General features: G+C 41.2%; 1 protein-coding gene across 1 annotated transcript in view; it reads right to left on the bottom strand.

Moving 5' to 3' along the window:
- ADARB2 (adenosine deaminase RNA specific B2 (inactive)) overlaps positions 1-23,820 on the bottom strand; it is a 301,583-nt gene that overhangs the window by 38,508 nt on the left and 239,255 nt on the right. The window contains exons 4-5 of the mRNA XM_005528513.2: positions 22,130-22,244; positions 6,390-6,558 (exon numbers count right to left, since the gene is read on the bottom strand). Of these exons, the coding sequence (XP_005528570.2) occupies positions 6,390-6,558; positions 22,130-22,244 (284 nt within the window). The remainder of the gene's footprint in view (positions 1-6,389; positions 6,559-22,129; positions 22,245-23,820) is intronic.

Genomic DNA, 23,820 nt, shown 5'->3' with positions numbered 1-23,820 from the left:
TAACAAAGCACCCAAATTTTATGACTGCTGCCAGCCCTCCCTGCTCCCCAGGTGTTGCTCTTTCCCCCCATTCCACCTGAGCCACCTACAAGTGCTCCACCCAGGCCAGCAGGGTCCTCTTGGTCACCCAGCATTTTTGGAAATCAGAAGCCATCTTAAGAAGGGTGGACAAAACTTGTGCGAGCTTGTCTCAGCTGAGTTGAGAAAGATACTTACTGAGATGAAATGTTTATCTTTGCAGTGGTTCAGCAGCTAGATGGGGATGCAGTGCACATATTCCATTAGCAGCAGCTGCCCGGGAGGCCAAACCCTCCCAGTGCTGCCATTTGCAGCAACAGTGCAGCATTAAAGCTCTGCTGCTGTGCAGCTCCTCCAATGAGTTACATTTGGGAAGATATGGGTGATTTCTCTGACAGACAGCTGCCTCTAATGCGTGTATTTGGGCAACGGTCACGATTATAATTTTGAAGGTGAAAATGTGATTGGTGAAATTATGATAAGACTCCCTTTGATGGCCTGGTCCTTCCCTCAAAAACTCAAGGGTCTTTTTGGGGGAATATCTCTGAACAGAACAGCATCTGCAGGTATTGGTTTTCCTAGGGTGCTGTTAATAAGGTGGAATCCCACCCGTTTAATTCACTACAGGACAGCCCATTAACCAAGGCGGATTCTGCCTGTCCCTGCCTCCCAATAGCGCAAACAGGGGTGCTTTTTATTCAGCCTTTGAGCAAGTCCTTGGCTTTCATCCAAGCTGCCTCTGCCTGTTTTCTTCCAGTGCAGCCTCTGTGCTATTGAAGCTGTTTGGCTGTCACTCTTCCATGGTTTGGGTGTTTTGTCATTTTTTGATGCCAGGATGCGTTTGCTGTCAGGAGGAATTTACAGGCACATTAGCTCGCCTGTCAGGGACAGGGAGTCACACCCGCTGCCGAGCTGGGGCTGCCACATACAGCTCCTTCATTTTCTGCTGGCTGTGGTGGAATTTCCCAACTGCACTAATTATATTATCACCCTGATACAAGCCTCTGAAATAATAAAATCTCTATAAGTCCTGATGCTTGGACTTTTAGAGGAATTGCAGGTAGTTCTAAATAATTTACTGCAAAATCAGCTGGGAGAATACAGAGCTGTGCAGTCCAAATGCCTGCTATTATTACATTAAATCTCACCAGAGTGTGGGGGGGCAGCTAACAGTACTTGGAGACAGTTGCTATGTAGGGTTGGAGCAGTCATGCTTTGGGCTGGATTTCAGGAGTTCAGCTTGCATCCTGTTTTCACTGGTCATTATTTTTCACTGATTAACCTTGCTCTCTTACCTCTTTATGAGAACCAACAAGGGTCTGTGGGCAGTGTGGCTGCCAGGCTGGGTGATAGACAGCTGCTCTAAAAATAGTTGGCAGGGCTGGAGGGCAAGGAGCTTGACTCTCTCCTCCAGCAGACTGAGGCTCTTCATATCACATGGGGTCCTGACCTACCTTTGGGATGGTTTTTTAGGAGCTGAACTCAAACATGAGGTTCATTCCTGCACAGTGGCTGAATAGGCTTAGTAACAAAACTCAGCGAGTATTGCTGGAAAAGTTTGTGTTGCAACACTATCTGCCTTGGCTTAGTAAAGATTCTTGTTCATGGGGTGTTTGGTGTATTTCAAAACCCAGGGGGACCTTGTAAAAATGGTCCAGGTAAAGCCTGAGATGCACTTCTGCAAAGTCATCTCTACTCTAGCACCAGTACCCTTGTGCTTTGCCTCTGGGACAGGCGTTTTGAACTGTGAGAGGGAAAATGAGTTTGCATCAGCTGTTCTTTACAATGTCCTTTGCACAGCCATACACAACCTGCACAAAGCAATGGAGAGAGGAGCCCACAGTGAGCCTACAGATCCCATTCATTCAGGGGGTGGCATTAAAGTGTCGTTTCTGCATGCTAGCAATGGCTAAAAGAGCAGAATTCATCCCTAAACCTTTTCCTGCTATGAATTTCTGTGGGAGTTAGGATTTGAGGCTCATTGAAGAAGAACATTTAAGAATGTGCTAAATTCTAATCTTTTGCTTAAGTTCATTATTCAGCATAACACATGCCCATGTTTTGAGCTGCTTCAACAAGATACTTAAGCACATGGTTCTGATTTAATATATATTACCCATTTTGGTGAAACAAAGGCAGACAAGCAGAAGAACAGTTTTTAGCATGTAAATATTTGTATGTACAGGAAGTTTCTAGTACTACATACTACAAGAGAGCAACCTAGAGAAAATAACACCAGGCTTAGTAGATGTGTAACAAGAGCTGATTTTCCTGGGAAAAAATAACTTAACTGGACTGGATTAGGACTATTCCTTGCTTTTTATGTATAAAATAAACAGTGGTTTGCATCTGACTTGCTGGAAGAGCTTACCTTCTGGTAAAATCATCTTCCTGGCACCTGAAGAGTGCACTACAGCAGCAAGCCTACTGTGGTGCTGATTTATTTTAAAGATACTCTATTAATTTTATTTTTCTTTAAAACGGTAGAGTTGTATTTTCTTTTTGTCCCTATTGGCCAGCTGGTATAAATAATACCACTGAAAATGATGTCAATTTTCCTACCACCATTGCAAGAGAATCAGACTATCGTATTTGTGTGCTTTTTGATGGTGATTCTTAGAAAAAGCTTCTCAAAAGGTCTTTCTTGTCCTTCTTTTGAACATCAGAAAATTTATGTCTTATTTCTCATCTCTTTCGTGAAAGTCTGGAGAACTGGAGGATTATGGTTGTCATAAAAATGAAATCTGGGAGGGCTAAGGGTTTTAATCAGGCTGGTTAGAAGCTGACAGGTTTTAGTTGTGCTTTTAGCTTTTATTTAACTCAAGCTCTAGACAATGAATTGTTGAAAGAAAGTTTCCTTTTGAAGTATTTGTCACTCTTGCTTCTTAGAGAGGATAAAGTTCCCATTCTGGAACTCTTTCCCAAGAAAAATCAGGAAAGTCACACCTCTTCTAGCAATAAGAAGAGAAGGGGAAAAAAAGCAATTTGCATATTGCTGCAACATTGGCTTGTGGATGGAATTGTTCTGCAGCTTAAATATTTGAAGAAGTTGCCATATTCTCTCTTTAGAGAAATGGAAGAAAATTTGCCCCAGCACATGGCAGTTCATCTCACACCAATAGATACCTGAACAGGTCTGCCGAGTTCCACCTCAGAGATGCCCATTTCTCTCCACTGCTGATCAAAGGAATCTTGGAGATTTGGATATGACATGACTTCCACAAAATAAATTAATTCAGTGAATCCCTGTCTTCTCACCATCAGTTTTATATCCTGGTCCTTGCTTTCTCCAGCCTGCCTGCCCTTGCTCTTAGAAGCCTTCATGCTACACTCAGCAAAGTATGTGTTTTACTTCTACTGAGATGAATGGCAGTATTTGTAAATTCCAGAAAAAAGGTTCCTTTTCAAAGATGGCATCACACAGAAAAATATTTCTCGCACTGGAAGCTCCTAAAAGTTGAAATCCAGCTGCAGAGACCACTCTCAGTAGGTAGGCTTTGTGGGAAGAAGGTATGTGGAAAATAAGAAATACTTTCCACAGAACAAACTTGCCTGTTCCATAGTGAATGATGAAAAATTTATGTTTTGTGAGTCAAGAATGATGCTCTCAAAAGAAAACCATCTTTTTGGTTTCAGTTAATTTATGACTTTGTAGAACAGTTGCCTGGCCTGGGAGAGGAGTTTAATCTGGGCCAGGTTAATGCAAATGCATTACAATAGCTTTGTGTTTCCCCAAGCCTGAGGAGATGGTGTTCAGGTAGTCCCAGGGGAGCTGAGTTACCATGTCTGTTCTAAAAACTCCATCCTTATAGCTATGTGGCAGCATCATGTGTTTTCTCTGTGAAAAGGAGATGTCTTTTTTTCCAGAGAAAAAGGTGTAAATATGATTTCAATGTGCAGAAAATGAATTTTTTATTTTATTTTACCCCCCCCCCCCCAAATTTGTCACCAAATGACAAAGTTCCCAATGATGGCCAAAAACTGTGTGTAGCAATAAATATTAAAATTGAAGAATATATCACAACACCCAGTTTTGCTTTCCCATGGAATTTAAGGAAGCAGAATCTGGTTTGACAATAACTCCAGCTCTGTCATTCAAAGGTGCTTAGCCTTGACAATTCTGGTTGAGATTTTTAGGGTGTGTGCTGGTCAGACAAGTGGTGGTGCCTGGTCTTGGCTGAACAGAAAATGATTTGAAGTTATGGTGAACACAGCTCGTGCTGCACTGAGGATTCTCTTAACAAAAGGTTGTTAACATTGATCCAAATAAAATAATAATATGACTGAACATGTTAGGGAGGTGGATCAATACAATAGTTTAAGATACAGTGTTAGCACTTGTTTCCCAAGAGACCATAGCACAAAGCAAGTATTAGGGCTCCTACACTGCTAAAAACACAATAATTTAATGTAAACTTGAAAGCAATTCAGAATGAAATAGAGAGAATATTGTTTTTGATTAACCCTTCAGTGCTCTTGTCCTCCTTTGTTAGCCAAACCCACGTACTCAATATACTCTCTTGTCTTCAGCTCCAGCCTGAAGTGAAAATAGCCATTATTCCTGTTATTGTAGCTTAGGTGCAACAGTATTACAGATGCTCACAATAACACACAATCCTGCTTAGATTAACCCTTGTGTCTGTGACCTGATGCAAAACCTGAAGCCAAAGAAAGTTTCTGCACTGAGTTTAATAGCCTTCAGAAAAAGTCACATTAATCTGCACTCAAGAATGGAGGGCAGAAGAATGACCGAGAAAGAGGTTTATTTGTTTGTTTTCCTTAATTTCTTCATTCCTTCTACATGATGTCACCTCAGCTTCACTTCTGCTCAGTTTTCACATCATAGGATAATTCAGGCTGGTAAGGACCTTAAATCTCTGTCCCCACCTCCTTCAAAGTAGTTTGACAGATTGCTTGAGGTTCTCTGCGCTCAGATTTTGAAAATGTCCATGACAGGAGGGAGACTGCACAACCCTTCTGAGTGACCTGTCCCACTGCTAGCCTATCCCCATGGGAAAAATCAGTCCTCAGACTGAGCTTCTCTTGTCTCAGTGTGTGCCTCTGGTCTGTCACCTTCTCACGGCACACCTTGGTAAAGGTGTCAGCTCCATTGTGCTGCTGACATGCTTTGCTGGCTCTGCCATCCCACCTGCAGCCTGGCCAGGTCCAGATCTGTCAGCACTTCCACCAAGTGGAAGCACTTCCAAGTGCTCTGGCCCCTGAGACTCTGGGCAGCCACTGCTGAGCCTGTGCCAGATGGTTGACATCATTCCTTTGGGACACCCAAAACTGCACATAGTATTGTAGATGTGGTGCAATGAGTGCTGGTTAATAGTGGATGCACACATCCCTTGGCAGACTCTTCATGCTTCCCAGGATCCTGCTGACCCTCTCTGTTGTTAGGCACACCACCAGCTAATGTCCTTCTTCCTGTCTGCTTACAAACCCCATCCCTTCTCAGCAGAGCTGCTCCCCAGCCTGGATTTCTTTCCTTCTCGGTGGAAAGGAGGAAGGTCATTCTTTCCTTCTTGGTGTGGGGCTTTGCATTTGGCCTTGCTAAGTTTTCTGCTAAAGTTCCCATCCCTCCAGCCTGCTGGGATGATAGACCAGCCCTCAAGCATGGTGACTGGTCCTTCACACATTTTGGTGTCCTCTGCAAAGCTTATAACCAAGCACTAGGTAACCTGTTCCAGATTGTTGATAGACATGATCAGAGAAAAGACAGCATTCTGAGGTACCCCACTTATTGCTATCTTCCAAGCAGTGTATGACCCACTAACCTTTTAAATGGTAACAAGGTGGATTTGGCTGAAGACAGAAACAATAACTCCACTGTAATGATTCTACATGCTATAACATTTTAAAACATCATAAAGAAGAAGTGAGTGATAGCATCTTACACTTTGGCACAAAGTTTACTGTGCAGTTAACACTCATTGGTTCTCTAGTGAGTCAATGAAGACATTAATGATCAATAAATCACTTATTTGAGATCTTTCAGCAGCAGCAAGGAAAGACAAGAAAATGGCTGCATTAAGCAAAATGACTCCCTTCAAGTGTCTGGTCAGTGAATGATGCTAATAAGCCTGCAAGTAAAGATTTGTACAAAATCATCAGGCATCATAAACCCCAGCTTTATGAGTCATATCTAATTGCTACTGAAAGAGAATCAGCTGAAGTAAAGCAGCTCATGACCCAACATTTTGGACTACCTAACTCTCAGTTTTTTTTGTGCAGTGTATTGTTCCTTCATCACCGAAAGACTCAGAAAAAAACTACATAAAGAAACAAATAATTCAGTTGTCTTGAGGATGGATCTGTTCCACTGAAGGCAATGTAGCAGCCCCCAAAAATCAAGAGAATTCAGTTACCTTAAGTGTAGCTCCAGCTGTGAGTAGAGGAAGTGAACAAATGCCCTTCTTGCCACAATTTCTGCATGGCAGTCGTTGACCGCAAGCCCTTGGTCATTTATGTATTCCCCATTTATACATTTGGTACCCGATGACAGCACAATAACCTGAGCTTGCCTGATGTCCAAACCTGTAGGAAGAAAAACAGAAGTGCTGTGAAATTGCTGGGGGTGAGTATGATACCATGGCTGTTAGAGTCCTGACAGCACACGCTTTGATGTGGCAGCCAGACAGCCCTAATGGGATGCTTGTTAAGGTGATGATATGGCCTTTGGAATATGCAGAAATCTCACATCTTTGTGTTATTAGAATAATAAGGTCTATATTTCAGTCTTGCTTCTAATTCCAAGATAAAAGCTCTCCGTGAAGTTTACTTGTTAAATCAATAACTACATCATAGCAGAGCATATGCTGTAGGGAGGCAATAAAGATCTCCTGCAGTGCTGATAAATGGCCAGGTTTTTATGAGCTGTTGAAGACATTTTCTGATGGGAACACATATTCCGTAAAATATTAGGTTTCATTCCTGTTGCACTCTAAGTACTAAGTAAAATAGAAGTAACTTCTGGGGCTGCTCTTTAAAAATCATGAAGAAAATACCCCAACAGATTTGACTTTCAGTCCAGTTTCCTTTCAGCTTCTCCAAGGGCAGCTACATCAGTGCTCTTTTCAGTGTGGTCTCAGGGATGGAGCATTTATCACTGAGACCAGCTTTGTTCATCTGTTGCCTCTCCACATAATGGTGATGACAATTGAAAGATGTCCCTTACTTGGTCCAGATAGACACTTTCTAGGAATAAATCCTAATTTATTTGGAGTCAGTTGCGAAATGCTTAGAGACTTCAACAGGACCTGGCTTTCACTCTAAAACATAGCACATTCAGCCCTGTGGACAATTTCAAAGTGGAATTTAGAATGAACTGAGCCCAAAATGAAATTATCTTTTGAAAAACACATCCCGGGACTCATCTCTCTAAATATCAAAGAAAAAGAGAGCAGCTCCTGGGAAAAAGAACTTTTTTGCCTGATACGTGCTTCCTCTAGAAGTGCCAAAGTAGCCTCTGAGTGTAGGGCTGTGTTTGACACAATGGCTGTGTGTAGGCAAACACCTGTACAGTACAGTACAGGGCTCAGACTGTTGGTGTTGGTGTGGCTGTGCCCAGGTAGTGTCACCTGAAATGCCCTTGATGTCCTGCCTAACATCTGCCTGCTGTCTGGGACGCCCAGGAGCTTCTGCACACTCCCCATGCATCACACATGGAAATTCATCAAGAGGCTCAGTGAAAACACATGCCCATGTTTTGGCAACTAAATCAAGACCTTAAAATGTGACAAGTCAGTGATGAAGACAGGTCTGAGACTGCAAATACCCATAGGAGGAAGGAAACAATCTTCCTGTGGGCCGTGGTGATGCTGTTTCTCTGGTATTACTTTAGCTTTAGAAAAGCTTTAGGAATAATTTTACAGAGTCAGCAAAAATATTTTTTTCCTCTTACGAGGTCTATCGAATAGCAGAAAAATGGAAAAATTGTAGAGATTTTTTTGGTTTGGCATGTCTGGGGCCATGTTTCCTTATAAAATCTACTGGTGTTAAAGGACAAAAGAGCTGAATGGAGAAGGAAATAATATTTTAAACAAAAGGATTGATGCTGCCAATGATTTCCCAGTTAATAAATACCATCAACAGCCCTTCATAATCTCCACACAGCACTGTGACTAGTAGTGGATGATGTGCCGTAGCATTGTTGCCATGCTTAATGAATATAATTGCAAATGATATCAAAATTATTTCATGCCTATATCAATACAAAAGCTACATCAGTAATTGAAAGTTTTAGTAGTGATGTGGCATTGCAGCATTGTGGCATTTGTAGGAGAGGTGTAAGTATTGTGAAAAATTCAGTTAATCACATCTGAGCCCCTGGTTGTGAGAGTCTCATACAGAAATTGTTACAGGTACTAGTGACAAAGTACACATCACTGTATGCCTCTGCTGAGAGTTTAATCTCTATTTGTTACTATAGATGTGGCCCTAAAAAAGTGTTTTGGAGTATTTATTGGGGAGGAAAAAAAAGAGCTGAAAACCCAAGAAGTGAAGATGAGAGAAATGGAGAGAAGAAAAAGTCTTTGTTTATTCTGGTTTTTTTACTAGGTAAAAAGTTGAGGTGGAAAAATTACTCCTTGCCTACAAAGAAAAGTGCTTATAGTCTGTACATTAAAATTGCTTTGCTTTAGGGTCACTGCTTTTATGAGAAAAATAATAGGTATCTTAGATAGTGACATGTCCATCTAGTTAACAGTGTCTTTCACATGGACTAACATCAAACATTTCATGGACCACTGCCTGCCACTGAGGTGTTTGAGTCCCACTCAGCATCTCAAAAAGTAGTGTATATTTTCTTCAACAGTATGTAATATCTTCCTTGGGTGCAAGGTCCATGAAAAGAATCAGTTATTTTTTTGTTCTATGTTATTTATTTACTGCTGTAGATAGAGCCTTATTTACCTCAGCACAGCAGGAGAACACCGAGAGGCAATTCCCTCCTACAGAAACTCGTGAGCCTCTCTGTCTGCCCCTGAGGACCTCTGTCAATACTGCTTCTCAGGGCAGTGAGACCAACTGCTTCCTTCTCCTGACATTAGCATGCCCCTGGTGTGCCTCCTCCTCTCCCCCTTCACCTCGTGCTCAAAGCACCAGGTTCTGAAAATACAGAGCAAGCCACGTGGGTAAGCCCTCCTGCTCTGGGATCTACACCTTCCTCATCCCCCAATCAGCCCAGTACACAGTGTGATGTCTTTTATTTTTTCAATCATTTTATCCACAAGTAAACGTAACTCTTTTTCTCCTCTCAGATGAGGGTAAGCTGGTGAATGCCCTCAGAATTTTCTGTAAGGTCTGGATTTATTCACAAATGAATGAAACAGAAAGGCACCCAACACCTGTCAGGTGCAGCAATGAATCCCTCTGATGCTGTTTGCTATCACAATGTCCACCTGCACAGCAATAGCCAGTGTTCTTGGGGTGCTCATGTTTGGGTGAATTAACCCAATTAATGTTGGTTTTCGGTGATAAGGGGCCCCAATAGGTAGCTGTGTGTGGACACAGCCAGGGTGTTTGCCAGTCCTGGCAAGGTTCATGTGCTTGCAGAACATCACTTAGATGTTGCCTGGGGCTGGGAGGCAATGGCTTCCAAGAATTTGCAGAAGCAGTCTGTGTTAAACATTAAAGATCTCCATGTATTTTCCATTTGCAGAAAATAATCCATGCTCTTCTATGCTCAGAAATACCCAAGAGATATGTCTCACTGTTGTGGCACTTGGAAACCCAGGTGTACATGACTTATGCATTAGCTCTGAAATATTTACACCTCACTGGGGAGCCAAATGGAGAAAGTGATCTGTGACCAACGTAGCACTGCTCAGTGCTGCCTGTGAGGGCACCCAGCATGATGAGAAATACTTCCAACAACCTGACACTTGTCCGCTGTGTTCAGGAGCATACATGCTAACAGGCTGTCCTCTTGCATGCCTTGTTTGGTACATACACAGAGTTGGAGGTTTGTCCCCTGTGTAATGTTTGATACTATTGCCAGTGAACATGGGAGGAATTCTTCTATGAAAGCAGGACATGATGCCTAGCTGATGAAGGCAGACTTTAGCATTGACTAATCACACTGGCATTTTAGGCAGCATTTCCAGCTCTGGAGCCTAGATATTTGCTTCAGTGATTCAGAATTAATAGGCACTTCTTTACATTTGTCTATTTTTCATTAAAACCAGTAATTACTAACTCTTGTTATCAATGTTTACTTCCTATTTTATTTTGCTTGCAGAATACTTCAAATTTCTCAAGTCATTTCTATTTATGAAAGTCGAGCTCCCTCATAAACATTGATTAATTGAACCTCAGACAGGCAGCAGATCCAGACTGTGCATATCCTCAAGCCATGCCTGGGAAAGCTATGGCTTTGTGAGTGGCAGAATCCTACATGAACATCAACTGGCACCACCAGCCTTGTGGAACCTACCCTGCTCAGGGCTGTACAGAAGGGTTTGACCCAGGACAAAGATTGCTCCTCACAAGACTCATGTTCTTACTGAGGGGAGTCAATCTCAGGTGAAGGATCTAGGGATGCAACTGCATTCAGGTTATTTGACAAACAAGGAGAAATGGGCTGCATTACTGTGACCTTAACTCCTGACCCGCTGGTTGTCAGAGCTCATGAGGCATTTCCTACCCTCGCTGCCTTCTGCAAAGTAATGTTTGAGGAGACATTAGGTTAAAAGTAACTAGTGAATGAGCTATAACAGGCACCTGCATTACGTTTCTATTATTTGCCTAAAGACTTCTAATAGTTTTCAATTTGAAAAGGAAATGGAGCAGGGGAGAGGAAATTGGGAAGCTGTGTCAGCAAAGCGGCTGTGTCCTGTCTAACACGCTATTGCTGGGACAGCTGAGAGAGCAGGGAGGGAATTCACTACAATTTATCTTGACAAATTCTGTCAATTAATTAATTGCATTTTAAAACAAAAATGTACACATAAATGGCACACTGCCTTGATCACAGATTCAATCTAATGATCCAGTGAGGTAACAATCCTTTCTGGTGCTCTGCTGAAAGCCTGAGCCCATCCTGGGTCTAGAGGCAGGAACTCCTCTCACAGCCAGGCAGGGGGAACCTCGAATCCCCCATGTTCATTTTTTGTCTGTCAGTGATAGTGCAGACTTTCATGTCATAGCTGAGCTGTTGAAAAGAAACTGGGTTTTATTATAAGCCATTTCCAGTTTGCTGACAACAGCAGGGAATTCATTTCAGCTGTTCTGGATAACCAGAGTTTAGACGTCTGAGGCTGAGCTAATTGCTGTAGACTCTCTTTATAGTCAAAGGAGAGGAATTTTCCTAGGAAGTGATTCATCTGGCCTAGTTTAGATATTTTCTTTTTGATAGTCTACACTACATCTCAGTATTGCCAGCTTTTCTTATGAACTCTGAAGACCTATAGACAGCCAGAAGAAGTAAACCTGTGGAGATATGCTCTTAGTAAGATTTCTTTTCCTAGCAGCAAAATACTGATCAAAACTCCCAAAATAATAAGAGGACAAGAAATCCAGGGCCTTTACATTTTCCCCCCTTATGTTTAAACTTCTTGAGATAATTTTTTTCAGCTTTTTTCCTCCACAACAACTAAGGATAATTGTATCAATGTTAGTATATTCAAGGATGGTCATTTTGCCTTGAGCTGAACTACTACACACAGAAAGCAGACAGGGCTCTCTTCCCTACATAGCCTCCCAAAACCAGGCCTGCAGCCACAGAGCTTGCAACAGAAATGATTCAGAAAGATGTTGAGAAGAGAGAGTAAGCAAGCAAAAATATGAAGGTTTGCTCAGCAGATAAGCTGGATGTGGAGAGCTGGCTGACAGACTACAGTTATGAGCTGGGCTTTTAAGTCAGCTATGGCCATAAACACAAAATGCCTACATTCATCCACTTGGAGACACAGCTCTACCAATAAAGCAAGTGACTTTTGGCTAGTCTAGTCAATGCTTCCACTGATTTTAGGAGAGTTGCTCTTCTAGTGGGCTATGATCATTAGGACCTTCCATAAGAATGAGTTTGTAGCCTTGCATAATTCTGTGTTGGAAAAGGAAAATCAAAATTATGAGGTAATTGCAAGAGGTGCAGACTGGTACCTGCAATCAGCAAACTGAATCACACTGGCTGTGTATCAGAGAACTGTGAATTTCAGTGAGCCTAATTCACACAGAACAGGATGGAGTTTACAACTGCTAATGCCAGAATACAACTGGGATCACACTTTGGTTTCTCAGCAGCTGGCACGACACGTGGAGAAGCACCAGTCAAGTATGGAAGTGAATATTGCACTGCATGTTTTAGACCCTGCTAGTGGTAGTGAAATCTATCTTCTTCTTCAGCATGGCACTGTGAAGACAGCTCACTGCTCGAAATATATTAATTTTAAATTAGAAAAAAATAATCAGAAAAATCAGGTTTGATTAATTAAGAAAACCCACACCTCTTTTATTGGGTGGGAGACAACTTACACAAAATGCAATGCAGTAAAAAGGAAAGCCAGAAATAATGATAGTGTAACATCAGCCCTTCTGAATAATTCATGGGATACAATTTCATGTTATTTTAAATGGTGCTGCTTCTTTCTCTGATAAGCAATAATTTTATGCTCTTTCTTTACCTTTTTTAACAAATCATTCAAAAGGATTGTCTATTGTTATCTGAAAAAAACTGTATTTGGAATAATTTTCAAGGCAGCTTAATTGAACTCTGATCACAGAGGAGGTTTTTGCTTTTTTTTTTTTTATTATTTTTTTAAATACACTCTACTTACAGCTGAGCAAGTTCAGGTTTCCATTTCAGGTTTATTTAGGGAAGGAAAATTTCTTGATGTTACATAGCACTGACAAGTCCTGCATTATTTCTCTTATCTTCCCTGGCAGCCCTATCACATTCTTAGAATGGCTTTAATTTTGTAATAAGAGATAGTCAAGACATGAAAGGGCAGTGATGCTGGAAAAGCTGCCTGCAGGGATGTGCCGTGGGCACGGTCCTGCACCCCAGTGTCCCAAGGCAGATCCTTGAACCTGTGCAGAGCCCTGTGGGCACTGTGCTGCCAGGCTACTGCCTGCCACCCCAGGAGTGGGCAATGTCCCACAGGAAATACTGCCAAAGAGGCAAAGAGCTCTTCTCCCCATCTTCTTCCTCAAAAAAAACCAGGCAAAGGACACATTTCTCTGGCAATTGAAACCATTGCCCCTCTATGTTAGTGCTTACATGAGGGGTAGGTCTATGGTTAGGAGGAGAGATGTGTTTACCCAGATCCATCAGTCCATTTTCCCCACAGCTTGGTGATGCATCTACAACCCCCTCTATTCTGAGGCTTTAAGAGGAGTGAAATCAAGATGCGTATGCAAGGAGGGAGCTGAGGATTGAGGGGCTGGTGTGTGGCATGGTGTACCTTGCTCTTCAGTTTTGATGTAGGATATGCACTCCTGGCACAGGGAGCTCTGCTGCCCCCAGCTCTGCATGGAGAACAAAACCACACTCATCACTAAAAAAAAAAATAAAAAAATGTGCAGCCATAAGAGAAGAACTGTGTACAGCAGGGATGATTAATAGTATGCAAGTATCAATTCACACTATGCATTTATCTGCCAGCCATTTATCTGCTGCAGCTCATTTTTTTTCTCTCCATTTTCTATTGTACCTGTGGTTGTGATTGTGGTAATTTCAGTGACAAACAGGAACCTGGGACTTCAGTGAACACCCTGGCTGTAACCCCTAGCTCATGCTGTCCCAAAGAACACTCCTGAGGTGGATGGGAGCAGCTGATCTGAAGTAGCTGACTAAAATATGGGAAGGAAGAAGCATGTTGAGGGCTTAGGAAACAGAATAGCAAAAGTCTGAAAAAAAGGCAGATACACAGCTAGTAAATAATAGGAACAAAGAAGTGTCTAGCAGTGAGGTTACAGATGTTTTGGGGTATAAATGCAACCGTTTTTGAAACACTGGAGTTGCACAGGGATTTCCTTTCCTTACAACAAAATGTGGGTTATGTGTAACTGAATACATTGTATTTCTGTGGAAAGAGGGGGTGGGGGGGGGGGCGGTCTCTGAGAGCTTCATATTTTCTTCCCTTATTAATGTGTTGAGGAATCCTCCCTGTGACTGTGCTGCTTAGGGAAAGCTATTCTTTGCAGAGCTCTTCATCTCCATCAGTGAAGGAGCAGGGAAAGAATCAGAGTCCTCTGTACCGTGATCTCTGACCCCTCTGTGCTGGAAGCAAGAGCCAGGGTATTGTCTGACAGTGCCTGTGGCTCTCCTTTCACAGCCAGGCACAGTAAATTTTGCCCAAACCCAGGGGAGTGGGGAAGGGTGGGGAGTGCACTTGTAAATAAGTTGCAAATTCAGCTCCTCTGAAACAAAAATCCCTTTCTGACACAAGCCCGTTTTTTACTGTTTGCATCAGGGGATGCCTGAGAAAGGATTCTCGTGCTAATCCATTTTACAAGGTATTTTTGTCCAGGTCTTTCCATTAAAACTCATTCCAAAGGTGGACTTCCAGTGTGGAAAACAATGGTGAGGAGTTTGCCCAAGTTGATGGGAATCAGAAGAAAAAGGCAAGACTTCTGGGGGCTGCAGAGAAGAGTGACCCAGCAGGAGAGAGTACATAGATTTAATATCCAAACTATGAACATGGTGTGAGTGTTTCTGAGTATCTGAAAGGTACAACCTCCAAGGAGAGAAGTTGGCACTAAATTTAGAGCAGCAGAACTGAGGTCCTGAGATGACATCAAAGAAAATAAAAGTCAGGCTGAATAACTGGTGAAAATTAGTTGGTGAAAAGTGTTGAAAGCCCCATTGTTAATTGATTAATTTAAATCTAGACTGGAAAGAGCACTTGGGAACATTCTTATGCTTGCAGGGAAATGGACTGGGTGACTTAGTGGTCTCTCCTAGTTCTAATTTCTATGGTCCATTTCTTCCCTCCCCTCTGTGGACCAAAAGGATGAAATCCCATCAGCTTTGCTTCTGAGGAGTGCAGTAGGAGACAGAGCTGTGTTTGTGAGCACCAGTGCCCTTTACCTTCCCTTCCTTTCCTCAACGTGGGCTTTGGAAATCCAGAGAGGGAGGAGGGTTAGTCAGCTCAGGCCCCTGCATGCTTCACCCCCATACCATATCCTTGTGGATTTAAAAAAAAAAATAATCTAAATTCATACTGGCAGAATCAAAGTTATTTGAGGGTTATTTTTCCTTTCGTGTGAATTTGAAAACTCTTTGTCCTCAGAAGAGTTTGCACATAATTCATAGTTTTAAAACAGGACTGAACTGCACTTTCCTGTCATGTCCTGACTGCAGATATCTGTGTTTCTCTAACAAATGTTGTGCCACTGATATCTGAGACTTAAATAAATTGACAGTTTTAGATGCTAGTAAGAGTCTAAATTGTATGAAAAAGAATGAAATCCTGAATATGAATCTTGGCATTTAAGCAAAGGAGGAACTTAATTTTATGTGGGTTTTAAAAAAAAAAAAAATATATATATATATATATATATATTTTTAATTCTTTGTATTCTTTGGTGTACTTTCATCTCAAAAGATCTTCCTATTTGTTTTACTAGGTAGGTAAAGTGAAAACAATGGTTTCCAGGCCTTTATTCACCAAAGAAATTTCCTTTTTTAGGGTGAGATGCACTCTTGATATTGACATTGGGACAGCTTCCAGTTTGCCTTATCACAGAGCAGAATGAAAGTCTGACCTTGCCAACTCCTTGCTTGACACACTTAGGAAACAGAAGTGCCTATTTTTAATTTCCATGTTTTATGCTAATTATTATACCCATCCTATTACCCAATGCAATTATATGTGACACAGAGCCAGGGCCTTGTCTGCATCCAGGTTTGGAGAGGTGTTTCAACCAGAAAAATAGTTTGAGCAGCAGGAACAGAAAACTACATCCAGAGCAGTAAATGTTCAGGGAGGTAAAAAGGCTCAGCATCTGAGAAGAGATGGGAACCAGAGTAACCAGTGGGCACAGTGGGGAGCTGAAGCTGCCCAGAAGTCAGCATTAAGAGGTGCTGGAGATACCTATGGCTGCTTCAGCTGGTGAAAAGTGAAGGACTCAATTCCCTTCCCATTTGGGTCATTTTCCTGTGTCAGGCCTGAAACCACTGATATATGAGAGAGGTGTTTTGTCCTCTTCTTTCTGAACCTGTGCCACCAAACAGCTAAGAGGATGGAATTAAGTTAAACAATAATAGCAATGAGAGGCTGTGTGAGTGCAGGTTAGGGTGCTCATCTCTGAAAGTGAAGCTCTGATTCTGTACTTATTCCCAGCTGTTGCAAACATTTCTCCCTGTTTTTTTATGCAAAACATATAACCTGGCCTAGAAAGTTGTCTCTGAACCTGTTTCTTTCCTACTCTGTGCAAGGCTGCAGGATTGGGTCCCATCTCTCTTCAACTACTTTTTGTTCCTCAGCCCTTATTTAACAGAAATTATGAAGAAACACTCAGAGTTGCTCTTGTAGGGGGAGTACTCACGATGCCTAAACCCACATTTTAATAGAAGTGATGGCTCTGGTGGAGCCAGAGTTTTAACTGCAAAACCTCATATGTCCTTTGAGCTGGAATTTGGAAACCTAAGTCTCTTGAGCTGCAGGAATATGAGATTATGCCCATTCTAGGTGCACAGTACAAAATCCAGGAATAGAGCTGCAGCTGTGGAAAAGGGGTAGTCTTAAGGGGTTCAAAACTATTTAGATAGAATCTGAAGATTATTGGTTTAGGGTTTATAAGCAGAGAAAACCAGATTTCTGAGGAAGAGTGACATATATGGTTCCTAACTACATATCTGTTTACCTACTTTAAAACATTTTGAGAAAAACTATCATTTACTGATTAACTGTCAACCTTGGCATATGTAAGAAGTCAATAATGTATACAAGAATGTCAAATGACTTTGCACCATGTCCTTAAGATCATCAGGCAGCAGCAGGTGAAGAGACCTTCTGAGATCTTCAAAAGGATGTCAGCAGTTTGGGCACTCAATTCTGATTTCAGAAGTTTCAATTCTCATTGAAACACTGACTATCACTGGGACAAGGCTTTTAGCATCTATCTAACTATGCAAATGCTGTCTGGGAGCCTAAATTACTCCTGTGCCTCTCCTCCTGAAGGAATCTTCTCTGGACACTATTCTGTAAATTGTTCACATTTTCTCTAACTGGTTTGGCTACTTGAGTGCAGCATGGGATGGAGCAGATTGACATTCCACATATGGCCTGAATGTTCTATATCCTACTGCTCTGCAACTTTCCCACTCATACTAAGGATTAGAAATCAATTGGACAGCAGTATTTCTGATTGTACTTAAACGTCAGGCTTTGTGAATCTTAATGTGACTGTAAAGAGCCATGGAGACATATTGTCAGCTTTACTTTTTTCTGTTATTCCACTTAGCAATGATTAAGATCCATTCCATGAGATACAGATGATAATTTCCCATCTTTTATCACAGCATGAAATTTCTATTTAGGGCTCTTTTGTCCAGTTCATCTTTATTTCACACAGAATAACTGAGAAGACCTCATAATTTGCTTTTAACATCAAAATGATTGTCAGCCTTAAAAAAAAAATATATATATAGAAGAGAGAAAACTGAAGGAAGTAATCAACTCATAATCTTTTTCTATGAATGTTACACTGCTGTGAAAAGGACTGAACTTTCTTAATGCTTCGTTTTTAACAGAAAGCATGACAAAAAGTTCCTATCAGTATTTAAACTGCTAAGATTTGTCAAACACAAAGGGGAAAATTGTGTTTAAATAGCAGTTTCATTTTGTCCCTAATGATTATGGGAGGTTTTTTTTTTCTTTTTGCAAAGAGGACCTCGGCAATTATAGATCATCTCTTTACTGAGTGACAGGAATTCTTTACTGTGCCTGGTGATTTCAGGTAGAGCAAAGGCCAAACTCTCTCTGTGTTGCCAATAAACAGTGTGAGTACCATCAGCACACAGTGTGAGGCTCACACCTCCCACCCTGCTCTGCCCTGGGACTTCTTACCTTGCAGCTCTGGGTGTCAGGCAGCAGTGCCACATTGTCCCCTCAGTGCCCTGAGTGCTGGCAAAGGTGGCTGCCCTGCCTGGTGACCTGTGCTGGCACCACAGGGGCTCCTCCTGTCACCCCACAATCTGTGACTTTGGGCATTGGCCAGAGCATGTGACGGTGCCCTGGTTTTGCACCCATTGCCTCGTGTTAGACAATAATAGCTTGCTTACTCTTTATTTTTTTAAATGTATCAACTGACGTAACAATAACAACAACAATATTGAAAACTACTTCTCCCTGAAAACTTTTTAATAGAAAGATACAGCAGACAAGTGAGTCAAAATAAGATATCCAAATTGCACCTGAGAGACAGAAGGATGGGGAGCTGATGGGTCATCTTTTCCTGACAACAAGAAACATCAAGAAACAGCTGCTGCTGAAATGAAATATTGGTTGGAACTGGCCAAGAGCCAAACACCCACACAGCCTCTCGCTCATTCCACTCTTCTGTGGGCTGGGAAGAAAAGAAGGAAGACAAAACTAATGGATTGATATAATGATAGCTAATGGTTGCTTGGCAAGACAAATGCCAAATTATCTCCCCCTTCCCCTCTCCCAAAATTTTCACTGCTGAGCACAGTGTCCTGTGGCAAGAGATCCTCCCTCCATCAACTGAAGACCCCTGTCCTGGCTCTGTCCCCTCTCAGCCTCTTGCTCACCTCCTGCTTACTTGCTGGGGGTAGGGATAGAAGAGAGAGAGAGACAGAGAAAGTATTGACACTTTACAAGCACAGTCCAGCAATAGCCAAAATGTTGGTGTTATCAACTGTGTATTAGCCACTAATGCAAAACAAGATGCAGCTTCTGAGCTGATGGCATGTGTTTGACATGGTGTTATCCAGAACGTCTTTTCCACAGGTGAGCTGATACTCTTAATTTACCATGTGTGAATTCGTCATATTTTCAGAGAAATCAGCAGATCTACAGTAGAGAGTCAATGTGCAGTAAAGCCTAGGTCCTCATATAAATCTTATGCTACAATAACAAGCATACTTATTGTTCTACTTGAAGATAGTCTCTGGATTATAGCTTGCTGTATGTGGAAGATTTGAATGCACTGTCTTACTAGTTAAACAATTTTTCTTAGAATTGATCAAACAATTTTTGATAGAACAATCTTCTCTGAATGTTTCAACAAAATTAGAATATGTTAGAGGACTGGCAGATCTCAAATACATTATAACATTATACATGATAACTATTAAATAATTTTCTTAAATGCTTCAATCTTTTGAAACATTTAGTTCAAGATCAGTTATGTAAGGTTTTTAGTTATAATTATATTCAATTATTGTATTACATCAGATAAGATCACATCAGCTGGTATCTAGTGTGGTAAATTGCTCCTGCCTAGGCCAGTATTTTCAAGATTATCTTGATGTCTGCTAATCAAATGTTTTGAAAACTTACCTTCACAAAAAAGCATGGAGATTTTAATTGTCATCACGATTCAGAGCAAAGCATTTCTAAATGCTTTGGACTGCCTGTTTCACTGACTAGAAATTTATTACTGCAGAACATTCTCAGTCTGTCAATAACATAATTTTCCACATTTTTTTTTCTTTCTTACACATTGGAATTTGCCCCGGGTGTTACAGCATAAGTCAATTACAGTGGCCAAATGTAACTCTCTTTGGTTTCCCTGGGAAATTGAAATGACAGAAAAAATGTCAGAGTTCAGAAAAAGAAAACCAATCTAGCACACTTCTTTTTTGTCTGTAGACATCTTGCATTATCTTAACAGCAGTTATCACAGAAACCCATTGTGCTTTTTACCAGCTTTGCCTGAAAATTGTACAAGCACAGATAAATCTGCTTCTAGTCAGGATGACATTAAATTGAAATGAAGGTAAAAACAAATCAGTTTTTGTCACTTATGGTGCTGAATGCAACAAGACATTTCCAGATTTGTTTTTGTTGATGTCATTAGTAAATTGTTTGCAGAGATCTAAGTCAGTTTCTGCCAAATTTTTTGTTAAAAACACAGGGAATTGGTACTCATTTGATTGCTTGATGTGGAAAACCTGCCTGTGCCATCCTTGAAAAGTGTGTGTTGAGCTCCTTGCTACTTCTGGGAATGATGGTGGAGAAGAGGCCACAAATCTACAACTTTAGTACAGAGAATAATGACACAAATGGCAGATGATTCATCTTGCCTTGGTTGGCTGAGATTCTTGTGCTGGAAAGAACTCAAATCTTCCTGGAGAATATACTAAGATAAGGCTGTTTCTAGCATTGCATCTTCTGTGAATCACCTTATATCTGCAAGTTTCTTTTCTGGGTTCCACAAAACCAGTGAGATATTGACAAATTGGATGGCTGACAGATTGAACAAATTCACCAGAGGGAATTCAGAATTGAAAAAGAAGCCTTGAGGGAAATAGTTTGTGAGTGTAAGTAAAATTATACTTTGTCTTAATGCTGACTAAGATGAAATACAAAACACAAATTTGTAAAATCCCACTAAGGCCATGGGACCCACCAAAAGAAACAAACAGCATAAGGTCATTTTCAGCCCTTCCCTAAAGGAGAGACACAGCTCTAACTGCACAGAAAGGCTAAGAAAGTCTGGGAGTGTCCTTTTCCTTTCCTAGCACTGCATGCACTCAGCAGCCATGACTTTGGGAATTATGACTCCTTCCAGTGGCTGTTCTTCTCATATACTGTGGGTCTTTAATCTGCTTCTTTGGACATGCATAAATAAGGCTGCAGTGGCTCAATCATGCTTTATTAAGCTGGTCAAGACCTGGGCTAAAGAATGTAGGAGTAGTTCTTTGACAAAGTAGGATGGGATGAAATCCCTACAGGCATTTCTTACAATTCTTACACAGAGTAAGTGTAACCTCCCCTGTGCTCTCCCCCTAAATGTGGTTAGAGCAACAGTTCTTGGCTCCTGGAGCTTAGTTTCTTATAAAAAGTATATTTAAACATTCTTCCTTGTGCTTTTACTTGGAAAGAGCTCCTCTAAATAAACTATAGCACTTTGTTTAAATCTGATGAGAGCCACACTCAAGCAATCTGACAATGACAAGGCAGCTGGTATGCTGGGTCTAGTGTGCATCTTTCACATCCCAAAGTCAATCACACCTCCTTTTTATTTTCCTTCGTACTGAATATGATTACTTATTCTTTTCACATCAGAAAGGAGATGCTCAGCACAGAAATCTTGTCTGCTTTTAGGCTCTGTGGTTGGAAAAGATCCATCAGAAAATCCTGTCTCCATCCTGCTGTCTTGCAATATTCACAACTGTCCCTATTGAATCTAGCTAATGTAATTGTTGAAAGGAGTGAGACAAGCCTGGATGAATTATATATGCCTTTCCCCTCCAAGCTTATCCCCTCCTTTCTGTACTGGATCCACTGCTCCATGTGTCGGAGTGAGAATGAAGTTTATGGAAGTGTCTCCACTGCTGACATACTCATAAATACTGAGGTGCCCCAGCTGAGGGGTGCTTGCAAAGAAAGACCATCTATGCAACCATTTCATCAAAGCACTAAAGATTTCCACATGGTATGTGTCAATCAGTTAAGTCTTAACAGGAGTGAATAGCAAATTTTGGCATTGCTATATAAGTATCTCCCATGGCTAGAGAAGAGCAGAACTAAAATTACACATACTCTGGGTTTGTTTCTATTGACTGGAAAGCACATTTGTTTCTGTTGCCAGTCTAAAACAAATTTTATGGTCGTCTTGTACAACAAGAACTTGCTGTTTCCACACCTAAGAAAGTAATTAATAAATATTACTTTTATTGATAAGTAGTTCTCTCCCCCATCTGTAAGGAAATGAAAAATCAGAGAAGGCTGCATTTTGTCCTGTAAACAAAGAAACGTAGCAACATATTTACAAATAAATATTCAACTCTATTGCCAATATTTTTTTGTGTGAACTTACTTAAGGTGTAAATATTTAATGCTTCTTTTCACTGCATTATTATTAATTTTTCTGTGTAGGAGTAAAGTCATCCTTCAGTATTGTGAACCAGGTAAATAATGTATTACTTAGTCATGAAAAATGCCAGAGGAAAATAAATGAGAGAATATCTTACCTTTGGTCATCACAATGCCTGCAAGAGTTTTGTGGCGTGCATGCATGGAAGTGAAATTGTCTGTCAGCTCCTGGAATTTCTGTGCAACCATTTGGTATACGGAGTCAGCAAAATCCTGAAAGAGACAGTCAGAAATAATTTTTTTCACTTCTTTGATTGAGGAACCTGGATATTTCTGCAGATTAGTCACCTGATGTCAGCTGCTGAGAGGTCCACTTTAGAATTAAACACCACCTATCTGAGCAAAGATAAAACGAGTATCCCTCCTTCGACTTCCTACATCACCCTCAGAAATGGCAAAATTAATTGCATGAAAGCTAAGAGACCCATATTAACTAGGACTGGACGTGAAGGGAGAAGAGTTAGAGGCTGAACCTTTTTCCAGGCTCTTAAGACATTGGTCCAGCACCAGCTCACAGGAACTTAATGCACTTTATTATAATAAGCTAAAAATGTGTAGGACCTGTGTCCTACAAAACCAGTCATTTCTGTGAGCCAGCTGAAAATTTCCATTAGCCCACTGAAGACTGAGAGCTGAGTTGAGGCCTGGTTTATCAGTAAAAACCACCTATTTCTGCATTCAAAGTGAGTTTTTAATGACTCACAGCTACTAAGGCAAAGCAATCAGCTCAGGAATCTGTCAGAGGAGAACCATGATCTGTCCTGTTTCCATCTTGACAGGCACTGGGATGGTGGGGAAGTTTTGCTTGCACAACCTGCCAAAGATGCTGCTTGCAGTTCACGTGTGTGCAGTAGTCTGGGAGGGACTGGTCTGCTGTGTCTCCTCCTGAGCATGGAATCTTTTTGAAAGGTCAAATTTTCCCATGGACTGGGCACTGGAGAGTGTGTGGTCTGAACTCTCAGTCCAACCACCAGGGAGAGTCTTGGGAAGCTGGTTACTAAAACAGAACAGGTTAAAAAGATCTAAAAAGTGAATTCTGTAGACTCTGCATGGATGAGCATGAACCTAAACCAGCTCTGGTGCTCCTGAGAACACCACGACTTGGAACGATTCCCTGCTGCAATGTTTGGTATCTTTTCATTTACTTAATCTCTGCACTTTGTTTTGCACCGAGCCTCTCAAGCATACACTAGAGATAAGTCAGCGGAACACTCTGTGAGCATGAGTTGTTCTTAAAGTGCTTTGCAAATCTGAACATAAAAAAGTAACATCCAAAGGATTTTTTTTTTTCTTTTCAGACATATGATTTCTTGTAGAGAACCAAGCTGTAACTACAAATCCTTCTGGAAGCAGCTCCTGCGAGCTGGAGCTTACTCTGGGGTGCTGACAGAGACCTCCTGGTGTCCTGAAATCTGGCTAGCCCCAAGTCACTGTGCCTTTGCTGGGAAAAGTGGCTCAACCAAACAACAATTCAATTTTTTTTTCTGATGTTGGGATATGCTACCTGGGGGAGGTCCTGGTAAAACAGGCCCCCTTTAATTCACCTGGTTTCATTGTGTTCATGGATCACATGAAGGAGAGCCTGAGTCTGAAACACAACTTCCCTCACCCTGAAATATCCACAGCCATGTGGAAATAAGGATATGTATTTAAGAAGATCATATTTATTCTTTTCCTCCCCAAACTGTTAGTGGCAATGAAACAAGGTTGGTATAAAACACTGTTTTAAATTGGGAGAACACACAGCTATTTTTCAGAGTAAAGCAGGTTCTAACTCATAAATATCAGT

Source organism: Pseudopodoces humilis, chromosome 1 (genome assembly GCF_049639895.1).
Source record: "Pseudopodoces humilis isolate 2021_Gansu_Grassland_sample_001 chromosome 1, ASM4963989v1, whole genome shotgun sequence".
Taxonomy (NCBI): domain Eukaryota; kingdom Metazoa; phylum Chordata; class Aves; order Passeriformes; family Paridae; genus Pseudopodoces; species Pseudopodoces humilis.
The sequence above is the reverse complement of the archived record's forward strand: the minus strand, read 5'-3'. Positions and strand labels throughout refer to the sequence as shown.